The sequence below is a fragment of the Amblyomma mixtum genome, chromosome 5 (genome assembly GCF_055824585.1).
Source record: "Amblyomma mixtum isolate Tamu chromosome 5, ASM5582458v1, whole genome shotgun sequence".
NCBI classification, from domain to species: Eukaryota; Metazoa; Arthropoda; class Arachnida; order Ixodida; family Ixodidae; genus Amblyomma; species Amblyomma mixtum.
In genome coordinates, this window is record NC_143016.1 from 34075393 (window position 1) to 34092356 (window position 16964).

The 16964-nt window shown below is 45.9% G+C and overlaps 1 protein-coding gene across 1 annotated transcript in view; it reads left to right on the forward strand.

Annotated features, from left to right (window-relative positions):
• The window catches only part of LOC149341706 (integrin alpha-9-like), a 47850-nt gene that overhangs the window by 17274 nt on the left and 13612 nt on the right, over positions 1 to 16964 (forward strand). Inside the window, exons 10-18 of the mRNA XM_089546691.1 lie at positions 2345 to 2419; positions 5675 to 5824; positions 7266 to 7368; positions 8023 to 8117; positions 10354 to 10456; positions 11374 to 11419; positions 11536 to 11696; positions 12908 to 13047; positions 14849 to 14980. Coding sequence (XP_089402817.1) covers positions 2345 to 2419; positions 5675 to 5824; positions 7266 to 7368; positions 8023 to 8117; positions 10354 to 10456; positions 11374 to 11419; positions 11536 to 11696; positions 12908 to 13047; positions 14849 to 14980 — 1005 coding nt within the window. The remainder of the gene's footprint in view (positions 1 to 2344; positions 2420 to 5674; positions 5825 to 7265; positions 7369 to 8022; positions 8118 to 10353; positions 10457 to 11373; positions 11420 to 11535; positions 11697 to 12907; positions 13048 to 14848; positions 14981 to 16964) is intronic.

The following is a 16964-nucleotide window of genomic DNA, read 5'->3' on the forward strand; positions in this document are numbered from 1 at the left end:
GCCATTGTCTCGCGCTAATTTTGTCATCATCAAATAGTCCGGCAGTCGTGACAAGAGCAATGCGATGGACGGGAAAGAACAGCGTTTTGCTGAAGCCCACCCTTTTGAAGCGGCGTGTCAGCGCGAAGCCCGGGTGCAGAAACGCCTTGCAGCCGTTTCATACAACCGTTCCAAAGAGAGCAAAACGCGAAGTGAAACACCGGTCTCGTGGCGCAGCGCGAACACGCGAGAGAAGTCAGCACCCCGAGGTGTTGGCTCGGGAAGTGGCTCGGAGACGCGGGACTGGGCAGGACCCGCAGGAACCTCTGCCGAGTGTGCCGCGATTTACAGCCAAAGTGGTTTCCCCGTGACCCCCATTCAAATCTTCTGAATAAAGCATGCAGGACGTGGTAGAGGTTTGAGCAGCCAAACTGGAAAGCCGCTTTGTCTTTGTGGCTATGGACAGTACCAGCCACAATTACACGGAGTACGCTTCGGCGATCAAACTTTTCTCGAGCATTAGGTAGGGAAAAGTGAGAGGTACTTATTCCATATATGTTAACATCAAAATGAAAATTGGAAAGTACTTAGTACATATATGCTAGCATATGCCTCTGGTGCGCTCGTGTACGAACCCATGAAACCAGGACATCTTTTTTACGCAATGAAAAAGAAAATTCGAAACGCCGAAGTGGGCTCCGTAATATTTCGGCCGTACATAAACACATCTACATAAACATAAACACGGGTCACAAAAAAGAAGAATCCCTTCCAGTTTACATACACACTGAACCATGAAAACCTACTGCAAGTTGACAACTACAAGTACCTCGGCGTAACATTAAATAAGCGCCTTAGTTGGACTAGTCACGTCGACAAAATTTGCGCTGCTGCTGCAAGGAAACTTGGCTTTCTCCGCCACAAACTAAAGTCTTCCCCACAGTCCGTGAAGCTATTAGCATACAACACGTACATTCGACCTAAACTTGAATATGCTAGTGTGTCATGGGATCCATTTCTCAAAAAAGATATACATTCACTAGAGATGATACAAAGAAAAGCAATCCGGTTCATTTTCAACAGTTATCATCGGAATGCTTCACCGTCCGCCATCATGTCTGTAAATAATATTCCATCCTTGGAAAAAAGAAGAGCACTCGCTAGGTTAAAATTTCTTTTTTCACTTTATCACCAACAGTTCAATTTCTCTTCCAAGGACTACCTGCGCCCACGCTTAACCCGGCATACTAGGAACGTTCATGACCACAGCCTTACGCCGTTCTTTGCCCGTACAAACCTTTTTAAAAACTCTTTTTTTGTTCGCACTATCGCTCAGTGGAACCGCTTGCCAGCTCTCGTCTTTTCTGCGCGTAATGTTCATGATTTTGAAGAACGCTTGTCCCCTATCATCTGAGTTCTGTTTCTAATCCTACGTCTGGTGTTTTATAATATTTCTTCCTGTTTTTTTTTTCTTTTTGACAATGTTGTTCATACAGCAACCTTTTACTTTTGACTGCCTTTATGTTGATCATTCAGGTGTTTTGTAGTGTTTGTCTGTTTTCTTTCTTTCTTTTTTGTAGTTTGGTGTGATCTTTGGCTGTTGTTAAATTGCCCACTCTGCTTGGCCCTCGGGCTGCAGTATTTTGTAAATAAATAAATAAAAATAAACATCTCATATGCTTCACATGGAAACAATGCGACGTATACATCAAGGCCTCCCTCACAAATCTCGACCTCTGATCATCAGTCGTGTTCGCTGGTGATTTGAACGTCGATGTGAAGAGGCACATTAATTTTTCAGTTACCTCGCTCCAGAATACCAAGTGTTCGAGACAAATCCTGAACACACACGCACACACACAAAAACAAGTTCCCGCAGCTCATGCATCGAGCTTTCTTGTTCATCAGGCGGTGCAATGTCAAGACAGTTGCCAGTATTTCGACGCATTTCTTAGACCATTAAGCAGTATAGATACGCTGACGTGCAAAAGCGAAATGAAACCTGAATAAATTGAAGCACTGCGCGAACCATCTAGCTGGAATCATTTGTCTTCCCATAATCCTTAAACATCGCCTGCTGTGAGCGGTGGCGCACATTTTAGGTCATACAAGCACAGAAGCTATAGTGGTGTGCGTTGTATGGCCGGTGTAGTTCGAGAAAGCTGGATACGGAGGGAAGATGAATAGCAGACCAACTGTAACTGAGGTTAATATTGATTGTTTCCGAACTTGCCAATTGATTGCACTAGAAGACTGAATAACAATGCACATCGTTTAAAGCCGTAGACCTAAGCCGGATTATTTCGCGCGTCCTTTCGATGTGCTGTGCGCGTTCAAAGATGGCGGGATATGTTTGTCTCGACAGGTGTTCCTCTTCAGCATTGAAGGCCCGGAAAATCACAGGAGCGTGATAACCAAAATTCGCCTGTCCGGATCGCAGGTAAGATCCGGCCACGCATCTTCCGCTCACCTGCGCAGCATTTTTCGTTCATTTGCCACCGACATTTTGCGTCACTTTCACTGTGTTCTTCTGATTGCATCCGATCGGACTTGGTTTTTCATTTAAGATATCTCTCCTCGCGTTCGCTGCACTGCTGGAATTGCGGAGCAAACGATCTGCCTGAATTATTGAAATGAACTCGGGACAAAAATTAGCGGTCGCGTTTAGAAGTGGTACTGACGTATAAAAGGCTTAAGCGTGCGCAAGTGGTGATGGGGGTGAAAAACTTCTATATTTAGGAAGGGTGACTAGGGGACTTGTCCTCGTGGGCGAGATCATCAATCCGGGGCTCCGATAGCTTCTGCTATCTTCTGGGGACTCACGCGATAGGTCTTTGCTTATCGCACAGGATAGAGCTGAACAAAGTAGTTTCTCGTAAGGATGTAGTGGTTAGGGTACAGGGACGCATGCAAAGAACAACATTTTCCAAAAAAAATTTGGGGGGCCTTAGCTTTGTTTAAGCCTGGTAGGTTGCGAAAGCAGGTGTTTTATACTGCATATATGCAGTGCCTCTAGTGGGAAGAGGGCGGCGCGCCGTGCCAAGCGGCCGCCGTTACCTGACGAGCCGAGTTGGTAGCCCGTCTCTCGCTCCTCGTATGACTTGGTTTGGTTTGGTTTATTGGGGTCTACGTCCCAAACCAACTCAGGCTATGAGGGACGCCGTAGTGGAGGGCTCCGGAAATTTCTACCACCTGGGGTTCTTTAACGTGCACTGACATCGCACAGTACATGGCTCCTGGTATGACGTCACGCTGTGACGTCACTAGGCATGGTATCGCGTCAGGGGTCATTCTAAAGGTCAAACGGGCCAAGTGGCCGCCGCTACGCGAAAGGCCGTTCTTGGGAGTAGTATTGCTTTCGCAATAAAACCCTTAGTATCAGCCTTCAAAAACTGTCTAGAAGCTTGAGCAGCACACGTAGGGTGATGAACGCTGGCATGCGACCAGCGTTGTCCTGTTTGGTGACACATCGGACCATCGGACCGGCTATCGTGCTGGTCTGTCACACTCTGTGTGAACGCGCCCCACATGTTCTCTCACTCACGCACTTGTTCCCTGTTCTTGAAGGTGGTGGATGTGCAAGTGAGCTGCTATGGATAATCACCCGCCGCGGTGGCTCAGTCGTTAGAGCGCTCAGCTATACTGAGCCGGAGCACCCAGGTTTGAACCTGACCGCGGGGGCCGCGTTTCCATGTAGGCGAAAAGGTAAAGGCGCCCATGGGTTGTGCGATGTCAGTGCACATCAAAGAATACAGCAAACAAAGGAAGGGGATGAGGGGCTCGTTATAAATATGAATGAAGCCAACAGCCACAGAAACCAAGGGGCACAGGGGATTTTTTTTTATGAATTTATTTATTTTGTGGTGTTGATCAATTTAGAATATTACTGAACATGTTATCGCTTAAAGCTAATTGATTAGAAAAGCAGAAGAAAAAACAACCACTGCCACCGGTGGGATCCGAACCCACGACCTCCGAATTACGCGTCCGGTGCTCTACCTCTGAGCTACGGCGACGGCTGTCAAATCTTCTGCTTTCGGGGGTATTTATGCTTACAAGTAACCTAACCTTGAGAGTGTTCATCAGCGCCACCCGCGTTCATAAGCGGCGGACGTAGAACGTCCTGAGTTACCGCAGGTAGTGACGTGGAACGTCATCGAACGGAGAGGGTGGAAGCTGCGTGAGAACCCTCTTATGCTTCCTATGGAGTCAAGGCTGCCAGAACCGAGGCCCTCGCTAAGCAATTAAGCAAACAAGGGAAGGGGATGAGGGGCTCGTTATAAATATGAATGAAGCCAACAGCCACAGAAACCAAGGGGCACAGGGGATTTTTTTTATGAATTTATTTATTTTGTGGTGTTGATCAATTTAGAATATTACTGAACATGTTATCGCTTAAAGCTAATTGATTAGAAAAGCAGAAGAAAAAACAACCACTGCCGCCGGTGGGATCCGAACCCACGACCTCCGAATTACGCGTCCGGTGCTCTACCTCTGAGCTACGGCGACGGCTGTCAAATCTTCTGCTTTCGGGGGTATTTATGTTTACAAGTAACCTAACCTTGAGAGTGTTCATCAGCGCCACCCGCGTTCATAAGCGGCGGACGTAGAACGTCCTTAGTTACCGCAGGTAGTGACGTGAACGTCATCGAACGGAGAGGGTGGAAGCTGCGTGAGAACCCTCTTATGCTTCCTATGGAGTCAAGGCTGCCAGAACCGAGGCCCTCGCTAAGCAATTAAGCAAACAAGGGAAGGGGATGAGGGGCTCGTTATAAATATGAATGAAGCCAACAGCCACAGAAACCAAGGGGCACAGGGGATTTTTTTTATGTTTTTTCTTCTGCTTTTCTAATCAATTAGCTTTAAGCGATAACATGTTCAGTAATATTCTAAATTGATCAACACCACAAAATAAATAAATTCATAAAAAAAATCCCCTGTGCCCCTTGGTTTCTGTGGCTGTTGGCTTCATTCATATTTATTTATTTATTTATTTATTTATTTATTTATTTATTTATTTATTTAGAACATACTGCAGGCCCAGTGAAGGGCCCTGCCAGGAGGGGCACAATAAACACAATACAAAAAAGCACAAAACAAAAAGTACAAGGCAAGTAAAAAAAAAAATCAATGAACGGCCTGTTCAATGGCATCAATGTCAACTGTTGATGATGGTGGCAACTGATTCCACTCGTTAATAGTGCGTTAATATCAAAGAATACAGGCGGTCATAATTATTACGGAGCCCTCCACTACGGCACCTTCCTTTCTTCTTTCATCACACCTTCCTTCCTTCCATTACGGCGCAACTCAGGTGTCCGCCGAGAAATGAGACAGTTACTGCGCCATTTACTCTCCTCAAAAGCCACTAATTATTATCACGCCGTCATCAGCCCGGCGGCGTCCATTGCACGAAAAAGGCCTTACAATTCCTGTTCAATATTTAGCCTACTCATGCGCCAGCTGCGGCTACCCTATCACGGAGAATTTCTTAAAGAGCCTTAGGACAACTCCTTGCAATTTTCGTTATTAGTAAAAATCGATTCCATGCCTCTTTCTGCATTAAGGTTATGATAAGAAATTCAACTTCTTATCACAGATTAAACAGATTAAATCTGTGATAAGAAGTTGAATTTCTTATCATAACCTTAATTACGACGGCTGGTGTGCATGTGTCCGAACTCCTCTACCGCAGTCGCAGATGTGCGAGTACTTCGGAGCGTCCCTGATGGCCACCGACCTGGATGGCGACGGCATAGACGACCTGCTCGTGGGCGCGCCCATGCACGCCATTCCGCACGGACAGGACGAAGGGCGCGTCTACGTCTTCCGCAGCAACGGCGTCGTGAGTGCATACCTGTATAGGCCTGACATACGGATACAAGCGACCCTGCTAGAGAACTCTATAGAAAGCTGAACCAGTCAGGAGCCGAGGTTCACAAAACTCTTCAGTCTTAGGAAGTCTGCGACTCGCAGGAGCCTTCGGTACGGAATTATTGGCCGCAGTCGTCGGCTAGCCCACGGTCGGCAACCACTTATGATGCGCTCTGTACTGCCTGTGAAATTGTAGATTCTTCGGTTGCCTAAAGTTAGCCGAATGACTTCAGCGAAGTCGCATGCTTTCAGCTGGACGCGTCTTGCATTACACTTTGGCGTGGCATGACGGAGTTAAATTAAAATTTAAGTGTAGTAATGGACTTGTGTTAAATTTAATATAACGACCTTGAGTCCCTTTTCATTGAGTTTTCGGCTTCGGTTCAATTACTGCTTAGGATTGTGGGAAACGTTGAGTACTGAGCGTGGTTGTGTATTATAATCATTTGATTTCGAAATTGAGGAAGTGTACGAAAAAGAGGAAAATGTTGACAACTGCCACCAGGACAACAATAGCGTTTTCGTGTTGCAGGTTGGAGAGGATAAAGAAACAATAGAGGAAAAATATGAAAGATATTGTCATGTGCTGGTGTTATCGGACCGCTCCCAATTGCTCCACTTCATTTTCAACTTAGGTCTGACGTCTTTGAACATCTTTCCTTACCAGGGCAACAGTACAGACTGGAATCAGTACGCGTAGTAACTTAGCGTGATATCGAAGTTCTGCTTAAAATGTAAGCGTTCAAAATGATCTTCACTCGAATTTGTTTCACTTATGTTCATTATTCTCTTTCATTTTCTATAAGTTTTTCAGATTTACTTTAAACACGTATACTCAGAGGGATTCTGTGTCCTACTTGACTGTTTCTCTTGTCATGCCGGAATGTTCAATATACTACCAGCAGGTGTACAATTCACGGATGTGCACTGCGCTTTCGTTTTTATTGCTTTCATTTTTTTTTTTGTTTTTGCCCGCCGTGCTTTCTGTCACTTCTTTCTTGTCTTTTTTTTTTGTCTTGGGAATAGCGCTGTGTAGAATGAGTAGATTAGGAGTATTATAAGAAGAAATAAATGAATAAAAATCAAAGTGCGCAGGGCTTGCAGTTAAAAGAAAAAAATCTGCCCAAGTACTCCAGGTTATTCTTCCGACCTTTATTATCATTCAAAGAAATACGTTCTCAAAGCCTGTATTCGAGGCCAGCGCTATGCAAAGCGTCTTTCTTCTTGTTGGCTCTATGACGGCTGTCTCCAGAGCCAGCGATAATTCTCGAACACAGTACTCACACTTCGCTGAATTACGGAAACCGCTTTGTATGTCGCACGTCGCAGAAGGAACACACGTGGTGCTTCATATTATAGACAGGCTGCTCTCTGTGTGACGCGCACGTCAACTCTTTCGTTCATCCTCGAAGGGGTTGTACACTTCCGGACACCTGGAGGGACGACGAGCAACCGCGGCTCGTTTCGGGACTACTATCGCCAAGGTTGGCGACCTGAATTTGGACGGAATTCCAGGTGGGTCACAGAGAAAGTGGAGCCCGACAATCAGTAATTATATCGAATAAAGAGGTGGACCAGATGCGAAGGGGGCGACTGCTGCGCAGGGAAATGATGGGTACATTCTCTTGCAGCGCAAATATCCACCTTCCTGTGAACACATGCCACTCCCGTGAGCAAAGCGAAGAGAAATATTTGCTGCAGCGGTGACTGGATGCTGCGTACTGGTTTTAGTGTTCTATGTCTATGAGCGCGAAGTTTGTTTCACCATAACTTTTTCTCGAGATGAAGGTAGTATTGTTTTTTCTTCTTTTAATCCAGTCTAACTTATAGGAAACGGTGAGTGGTGGAAAAAAGTTTGATCCCGCTAACAAGTTCAGGATTGAACAAAAGGGGACTCTTGATCAACTATATGTCACATTTCGTTCGCCAAGGGAAGCTTGTTCCAGCAATATGTGCTGCACTCGACTTTATTAAGAATGCAGATGAACTCGCGTGAGCACCGGTGACGACAGGAGAGCCGATCAAAATTAAGCGGTTTCGAGTGTGTGATGCCACCTGTCGCACACTGCTATAGATGAGAATCTGAGAGTCTCTTCAAATGCCTCATGTTTCACGGTGTGACGTGCTTGTGTCACCGGAGGTGCTGGCCTCACCGTGTCGTCCCTGCAGACGTGGCGATCGGCGCGCCGTACGAGAACGACGTGGGAGCGGTGTATATCTACCACGGGTCACCCACGCTCGGTGAAAGGACCGCCTATGCGCAGGTGAGATCAGTGGTCAAAGTGCGCTCTTTCTTTTGTGCTCTCCGGTAAAGGAATTGGTTTGTTCCGGCGCACCGTATCACTTAACAAAACAAGGGTTGAACCGTGTTTCACGCTTACATACAAGGCGGAGGGAAAAATGACTGATGATTTAGCGTGGTTAGGCTAAATTCAAATCAGATGCACTAGCAGTTCGGTTTTCACTTCGGTTTCGAGTCGAGGCTCGATTTTAAAGGTCAACCAGGCGTCAAAAATCGGAGAAATAGTAGAGTGGGCGCCTAGCTTAGTCCTAGCGCACTAAAACTGGAGGGGACGCCCACAGGTGCGCTGAAGAGGAATCTGAACTCGCCTTTTTACCGCGGGAACTCGATCTACACGTTGCGAGCATTCTTAGAAGCTTCGCATTATTGTCTTGTGCGATCGATTTCCATAATTTAAATCGGATTAAACGTCTCGGCTCCCGCCTTTTCTTGAACTCGCCGCAGACGGTTGAAGCGGAGCGCGGCTGAAGCAACGCTGTTCAAGGTCATCCGTCCCTACCAACCCGGGCTACGCGACGAGTCGAAACCTACAGTAGTATTGCTAACGCAATAAAGAAAACAGGCGGGAGCCGGGACGTTTCATCCGATTTAAATTAGGGAAATTGGCCACACAGGACAATAATTCGAAGATTCTAAGAATGCTCGGAACGTGTAGATTGTTTCCCGCTGTAAAAAGACTAGTTCAGATTCCTCTTTAGTGCACCCATAAGCTCCGCCTTAAGAGTATGACGCTGTAGATTTAATAGGTTAATGTCCGTATATGCGGAATTGGTCATTCTCTACTAAACATTTATAGATCCCTGGGAGTCCTCATGCCACTCCTGGCGCAGTGGTGCAGCGATGGTGCTCCTTTCTTCACTGTTCGTACATTATGTGAGGCAAAGAGTTACGATTTATCGCGATTTTCCTTCACCACGCACGCTCAACTGCGAATAAAAGCGAGGGTAGCGGGCGTTGGCAGCCCCGACGGCGTTTAACATCGCCTACGACAGGCGGTAGAACCACCGCAATGCTCGGGACATACACTGCTGCTCGATCTAGCAGACCCTGTGACCTGGTGACATTTGACTGAGGCTGTACCTTTGGGTCACTTTTGTATCAAAACTAGGGCCCGGAACTTCAGACATTTGCCTAAACAAGCCTATAGATGCCTAAACGGGGGATTTTTGTATTTGCCTGCCTTTGTGTCATTTTTTAAAGAAATGCTGCCTATTTAACCGCACATTTTGCCTATACATGCCTAAATCCGGTATTTCGGTCCTTGGTGCCATTTTTAAATTTTGAGACATCTGTCTAAGTATGGTGAAAGGCGCGTGCCGATGCACGCGCAAAATGCGGTGGTTTCGCCAAACGTTTTTCTATAAGTGTAACTTGACAGAAGTGTTTTTCTCGAAGTGTAGTAAGAGGCGAGTTTGGAAAGAGACCTGACATACATAGTGCAAACTTCTCAACACTGACGGCAAGGATGACAAAGTTGGAAATGGCTGAATTCTCAATAAATGAATCACTGACGGCAGTCGCAGGAGTACTAGAAGCACTTCAGGTACTGGAAGGAAAGGGCGCTACTGCTTCTACGGAGATAGAATAATTGGTAGAAAAAAATAGAGGCCTGTAAACAATGTCCCAAATCAGACTTTCAACGCGGAGACGATACGGCAACATTACCGAAGGCCTGAGCCACTATTAACTGTCATGTTTTAGGTTCAAGCCACTAACTTCATGTGGCGTCGAAAGAAGCTTTCCAAAGTACAAAGCTCTGCTTAGCGAAAACCGAAGGAGCTTCAAGTTCGAAAACCTGAGAATGTGCTTTATTGCTTCATTTGAGGACTGCGTGCGCTCCGTGCTTGACTGAAAAATCTTTTACTAATAAATGAAGAGTATTATTCAAGGAGCCTGTGTTTGCTTTATAGCGCCTATTTCAATACTTTTTGGAGCCTAGATGCCTGCCTATTTCGGGGTTCTTTAGTGCCTAAATTTCCGGGCCCTAATCGAAACTGCGTTACGGTGATGCTTGAACTTCCGCGGCAATGCCATGACTGTTGAACGTATTCGAACGGCGAATGCCCCGACATCATTATTTGAGGATACTCTGCGCCAAGTGTTCCTGTCGTCCCGGCATGATGGAATAGTTCGTCCTCCACTGCCCAAAGAACGCGCAATATTTTCTTTGTTCTTTTGTTTCACCACTGCGTGCGCAGAGGATAGACGCGAGCGTTGTGTCGTCACGCATAGGATATCCGCTGAAGGGATTCGGCATCAGCATCTCCAAGGGAGTCGATGTCGACAGGAACAATTACGAAGGTGGGCATTCTTACGCGCTTCTGTGCGCGTTTTAAAACGCTATCTTGAGCACCTTTCAGCTGCTTTAGCATCACATTGATGAATTTCGTGAAAAGAATCTATTATCATAACATATGCGAGGTACTGAATATTGTTGGCAGGTGAAAAGAAACAATCACAGCTGACAACCACCTAATGCAGCCACGAGGACGCAGACAGCTTCCTCAGTATTGAAGTGATTTCGTTAACTTCCTCATGTGAAAAACCTGCCGAAAAGTTTTTCACCGCTATATTTTTTATTTTTTTATTTATGTGCGGACTTACTATGAATCATGGTTAGGTCTAAGCAGGAAGGGCACTTTACACACTAGTGAAAAAATCAAGTGAAGTTATCAAAATACAGATCAATTCACATGGCAATTCACAACATAAATGGCATTTACAACATAGAAAATTTGAAAAGTAATAAAACCTTAATACGTATGAGTAGCTCTGAGGTGTAATACAAAATATATACAAAATTTGCAAGGAACCAGTCAGCATAGAAGGCACTTGAAACAATCGAAGAGCATGCAGCTAAAAAGAAATGGCTGCGATCAGGCAAGCAGATTAACCATCTTTCCGAGTTTCTTTACGAATTTATCTTACTGGGCGAGTATTTTGTTTTTCATGGACTGAGCTGAAGTTGAGGCTTCGTGATTGGGCCGATAATGAGAAGATCTGGCTGACTCTAATTTTGAGCGCGTTTTAACATCCGTGTGTCAACGGACAAAATTATCTCTGTAATTGTCTTCGCAACGCACAAAAACAATTTACCTGTACGGTACGGTAGCATCACGCGAAAGAAATACAGCAAAACAATGCATTTATTTTGTTGGAATGTCCTGTGCATACTGAGTCTTTTACACTAACATTCTATTTTGATTTTTCCATTACAGATATTCTTGTCGGGTCATATATGACGGACACCGCAGTGCTTTTTAGGTGAGTGGAGAGCTCACCTTGGCTGAAGATTCTACTGGCATAATTGTAAACGCGCAATTTGAAGCCTGTCATTTAAGCAGCACAACAATAAATTTTACTGCGTGTCTTTTTGTCAGATCTCGCCCGATTGCCCAGCTGAACGGTTCCATCATTCCTGATATTGAAATGATCACAGAAGGCATGGTTAAATGCAAAGATTCCAGAGGAGTGACCTTTTCGTGCTTCAATCTCACTGCCTGCATCTACTACTCGGGAAAATTTGTCACCGACATGGCCGGTGAGCATGCCATTTTCATTGGCTCATCCATGTCGTTTCCTGGACAATTTTTTTAATTGTGCGGTATTCCTCTAGCTTTGCAGTGTTATATTATTTTTGTGCTTTTTTTGCGCTACAATGCACAGCCGATGCTCTGCAAGGGAACCGTAGTCAGAATGTTATCTCTCCGAAGGATAGCATTGCTGTTTTCCACGTTGAGCCTTGTACTTTCAGGGATCAGGAAAACTTGTCAGCGGTGACTTTAAGACAGATTTTAGACTAACTCTTGTTAACTGCTGCGAGAGCGAAGAATAGAAATAAAATCAAACAACTCTACCTATCAACGAGAAGAACACACACAAATATTGAATCTTCAATGGCTAGACCTAAATGGCAACAACCCCTGCGCGTTCACATTGACAAGGAACTGATGTCAGTAGTTTTTAAGGCGCAAGGGCAGCTCTGGCCAGAGAGAGAGAGAGAAAACTTTTATATAAAATGAGGAAGGTTGCTCGAGCAACTTGGGTGGCACCCCTAGTCCAAGGCGCCACTGGCTTTAGCCAGAGAGCGCCGAACGACAGAAAGATATTTCAATTTATGCTGGTAACATGCACTAAAGGTTCCGTGAAATTTATGGGCTGTATAAAAGAAGAAGGCGGTCAGCGAGAACGTGCAAGCCGGAGCAATGTTCTTTATTGTGGCAGTACACTGCTGCACTCATAAACGACGAAATTAAGAAGAATTTACTTTCAGGTAAACACGTGACTGAAGAACATCCAGAAAAATCAGCACGATTAGACACCCGTTGTCATGGGGACCTTTGAGCTTTTTGTTTACTTAAAAAATCCCAAATACGCTATTTTCGATTTTCTTTATTTTCCAAGTTCTGCACTCTTTGCACTTTACTGACCATCGTTCCTCTTCTTCTTCAAGCACCCGCGCGAAAGACGTAGACAAAGAGAGAGGGGGGGGGGAGAAGGTGACTAGAAATGCAGTTCAACACTATGGCTACAACCCGACAGTCTCACTGCTCTGTACCTCTCATTGTCTGAAGTTCTGGAAAGGTATAAACTGACAGACCTTTTCCTTCGATTCCCTCCCATTCTTATCATCCGCTGAGCTGACCGGGGGACCCCGGAGATAAACGGGGTGTGCTGTAGTTGCACGGTGAAATTGCTCGTTGCAAATTCTCTTTCTCTATTCATTCTTAACGTGCGCGCTCGTTCTTGCAGAGGTGGAAACAAGCCTGACGCTGGACGTGAACCGCGGGATAGAGAACCGCAATGTGCGGGGTTTCATGGACAAGTACAGTTGGCTAGTAGAAGCGAAGAAAGGACACACGATATGCGAGAAGCGGCTCGTGTACCTCAATGTAAGTTTGCTGCCTCTATATACGTGTCGTTCAACAGCGCGATACATAGGGATGAAAGAAAGCACGAGGATGGTACTACTTTTCTGCGCTCTGCGATGACTCTGCCATAGCTACCGACCCAATGGGTTTTTTACCCGTTGTACACCTCCTGGTGCCTGTTTCTCTTCTGCTCATAGTACTCTCGGTGTGAATGAAAAAAGACAGCCGGTAGACCCCTTTGTGTAACTTTTCGTACCTGTAAAGCGGAAGACTGGCCGACAGCTTGCGCAATATATATAACGATGCAGCAGGCACTGGGAGGGAATAAGAGGAGACACTAGAGTTCTTGCAGCCCTCATACTCGACGCAGGCCTTTTTGTTGCCGTTCAGAAGGCGTTCAGGTTTCTTAAGTAAATTTTGTACACAATAACTCGTCACCAGGCGTCGTCTCGCGCTGACGTAAGCCAGTAGCTTTCGAGCGTCGCTTTAGAACATGCGCAGCTTTCTCGGACAAAAATTTTGAAAATTACAAAATTGTGAGGCACTGTTATAGAAATATTGAAGGTTATGATAGGTAGCAAAGCCTTTCTTTTAAAGTGTTTCCATCGATCGCGTCGAACGGTTAAGACTGCCGTGGAAAACCAATGGGGAACGCTTTTGACGATAGCAAAAACGCGAATAGAAAAAAATAAACAAGACTGCCATCGGCTGCTCCGCAGATATAATGATTGTTATAGTGAAATCTTACATTATGTAAAAAAAAATTGCATTCTTAAAAGGTTTTCCGCTCAAAAATACTTTCGTCCAGCATTGCCGGGTATGAAATGGCGTTTATTCGTGTCTATAAGCACTATAGAACCTGTGACTCAAGCTGACAATAAGGTTCCTGCCCTGCACAATCCCTAGTTTACCCCAACAGTTTCATGCAGGAGAAGCGTATTTGTTGGTAGGTGGCGCCATCATGTTCTGTGATAGGTTGTATTGATGCTAGCGCCTCGCATCGAGGCACACTATTCGCTGTAACGCTGCGCATGAAGGTGGCACAAACGATGAATCACCTATATCAATTGCACTTCTTGTAGAATGCATCTTAGCCAGAGCTCATTTTGTTGGCAATGAAAGTAACACTTATGAAAACTGCAAGAAATAAAATCGCAGCTAGAATTGCCAGCCGATTAGATGGGCTTCGAGAATGCGCCAACGACGGTTTTGGCCTGGGGTGTTCAGAACGTCAGAAAATTGTTTAGAACTTGCAGTTCCTAAACGTCACAAGTTCAGCATGAAATGGAGATGAGGCAGCAGCAGTGTAACGTGTGGCGCAGATAATGCGTCAAAAGCGAGGTGATCTATATACGTCCGCTGTTGCTGTAGGTGACGTCGGAAATGTGGTGTAACAAAACAGATTCGAATTTGTGTGTCTGTGTTAGTGTACCGTCCCTCGTGTAATGTAACACTTAGCTTATACATGTCCGAATAACTAAAATATTCCTCACTAGCAGAGGGACAAAACAGATGGAATAATTGGTATGCCATGGCAGCTTAATGCTTTCTCTCTGGTCGTTTGCGCTCATTAAATTACAAGACAGCGTCATTTGGTTGCAAGAAAAAAACTTTCACATTGTTCAGACATCACTTCTACGCACAAGCCTTAAAGTAACAACATGCTGGTCAGAACAACACCACTCACAGCCTCAGTGCACACCAAGGAATCAGCCATTATGAAGAGCAGTCGCATGAAAACGTAGGGTAGCTGAGGCAGGATCGCTCACGTACCCTCGCGACAAAAAGACTGGTCCCCATTCCTGCCTCTGGGTTTCGGCAGGAAAGCTTTGTCGACCCGCTCACTCCGTTCGTCGTGCGGCTGGAGTACCGCCTGCGGAACATCAGCGACCACAGCTGGTGTCCCACCTGCCCGGTTCCCGATAGGGGCTTCCCGCTGGCTGTCAACAAGACGGTAAGCCGTTCTTTCGCCGATTTCACTGGTTTCTGCCGCCGATGATTCTAGGGGAAAAAAAACGGACAGATAGATAACGATAGTCAGTAATGCCAAATTTGAGCGCGGCTCCTCACGTATTTTCACGCCACGTGCCAGTGTTGTCAGGTGGCGTGTTACGCTGCTAGCCACCCTTCGGGGTCTTCTCGTGGCAGCCACCTTCCGGTTTTCCATTCCTCCACTCTCGCCGTGGCAGGTGACGTTTCACTCAGCTACCACCTGCCACCGCGCCGTCTGTCACACGCCGACACGCGCCATCTGTCAGGTGGCGTGTTACGTTCAGCCTGAGGTGGCTGTTAGCAACAGGTGGGGAGAGACTTGCAGTTGTTCTCCCGGCAACTACTTCACCGTAACGACGCTGAATTGTCAATTTACTACCAGGGTTTGAGGCACAGTTCTGCGACCTATCAGATATCTGCCACCATGCATACAAGCGCCCACGATAGTCGCCAACTGTCACGGTCGCCACATGCAGTACAAATCAGTGTCCTTAAGGATTTGTAGATTAAGCCGGGAATCCTCCCTCCTAACTGTCCGGCTTCCATGTTAGTAAGCAGTTCACTGCGGAGAGCCGTACGTGTGGCACCCCTGCACTCCTGAGGGAAGCGAGCAGGACCCGCCTCTTCGCGTTGGGATCTGCGCACCACGTAAGACAATGGCATACACTACTGCACACCCTACATTAATAATGCAGCGGAAATGATTCCAGACTTGTGCATACACGCTGGGGGACAAGCAGAACCCATTCAAATGCGATGTAGTGGAGTGGCTTCCCTCGGTCATACGCGTTTAAATGGGCGTACACCAAAGGAATGTGAGATAGATGAGCACCATTTTTTAAAGAATCACTCGGTATCTTGAAGCACTTTTCTTAAATGTTTCAGCAGACAGCGCTGCATGGGCGAGGCTGTCAGCCACCTCGTTTCCCAAGACGCCTATGTGCGAAGGCACCCACTGAAAATGTGCACAAAATTTCTTGTCCTGCAGTTGTTGGTCCCGGTGCAAAGAACTACGGTAGAACCTTTCAGAGGGAAGCCACGCTCTAATTTTGGAGGTAGACGATTTCGCATCCATCATGGTTAGTACAGGTTGAGCTGCGAAGCACCCAAGTTTTCTCAAGGCCGCCTCAATGGCAAAGCTTTTAGACGCCATGGAGAACAAAACTAAAGTAAAGCAGGCAGACAAGGCATCAGTCAAAGATAGTATATAAAATTCTACTACCCTAGCTCCACTAACCTTGACTACAGAACAATCATTGAAAACTTTCAGTTTGTGTTCAGTTTCTCTTTTGTTGGTATGTTGCTGGGCGAGTTGGTTGGTTACAATCATTCTGACAAGAGTAGCGCTGGCAAACGACGGACGAGGACAAGGAGTAGGCACAACTGCGCTCAGCAATCAATTCTACTTCCGAAGGCGACCGATCCGCACTTTTTTTTTTACTGTTCTTGACAGGCAAAAAGATAGAGGTACGCATGGTCAAGGTAATCCAAATATTAAAGGAGGTAACAACAAAACGCACGCAAGTCAAATGCGTGAAAAAGAATAAATAAAAAAGGGAGGGGGGGAGGGAATAAGCGAGAAAAATACAACATACAAAAAAAGCAGGTACAAAATTTCAAGACTATCAAACTGTGATGCGATAGGGGAAATTGAAGGTAGCTGCGGCTCACTAACAGGGCTTTGTGGTGTTTGACCATTGAGGAAGGCTTACTTCCCTGTTGATCGCTTGCGTCTCTGCGGAGTCTACAGCTCGTCGCTAGAAACCAAGAATGACGTTAAGAAAGCGTATGTGTATAAATTAGCCAATAGACAAGCTCTCAAGCTCTACATTCAGCCGCGCATAGCGTCTCCCATATAGCCAATAGACAAGCTCTCAAGCTCTATATTCATGAAGGAATCATATTCTTAGCGGTAAGAAACAGACACAACACCAAGATACACACAC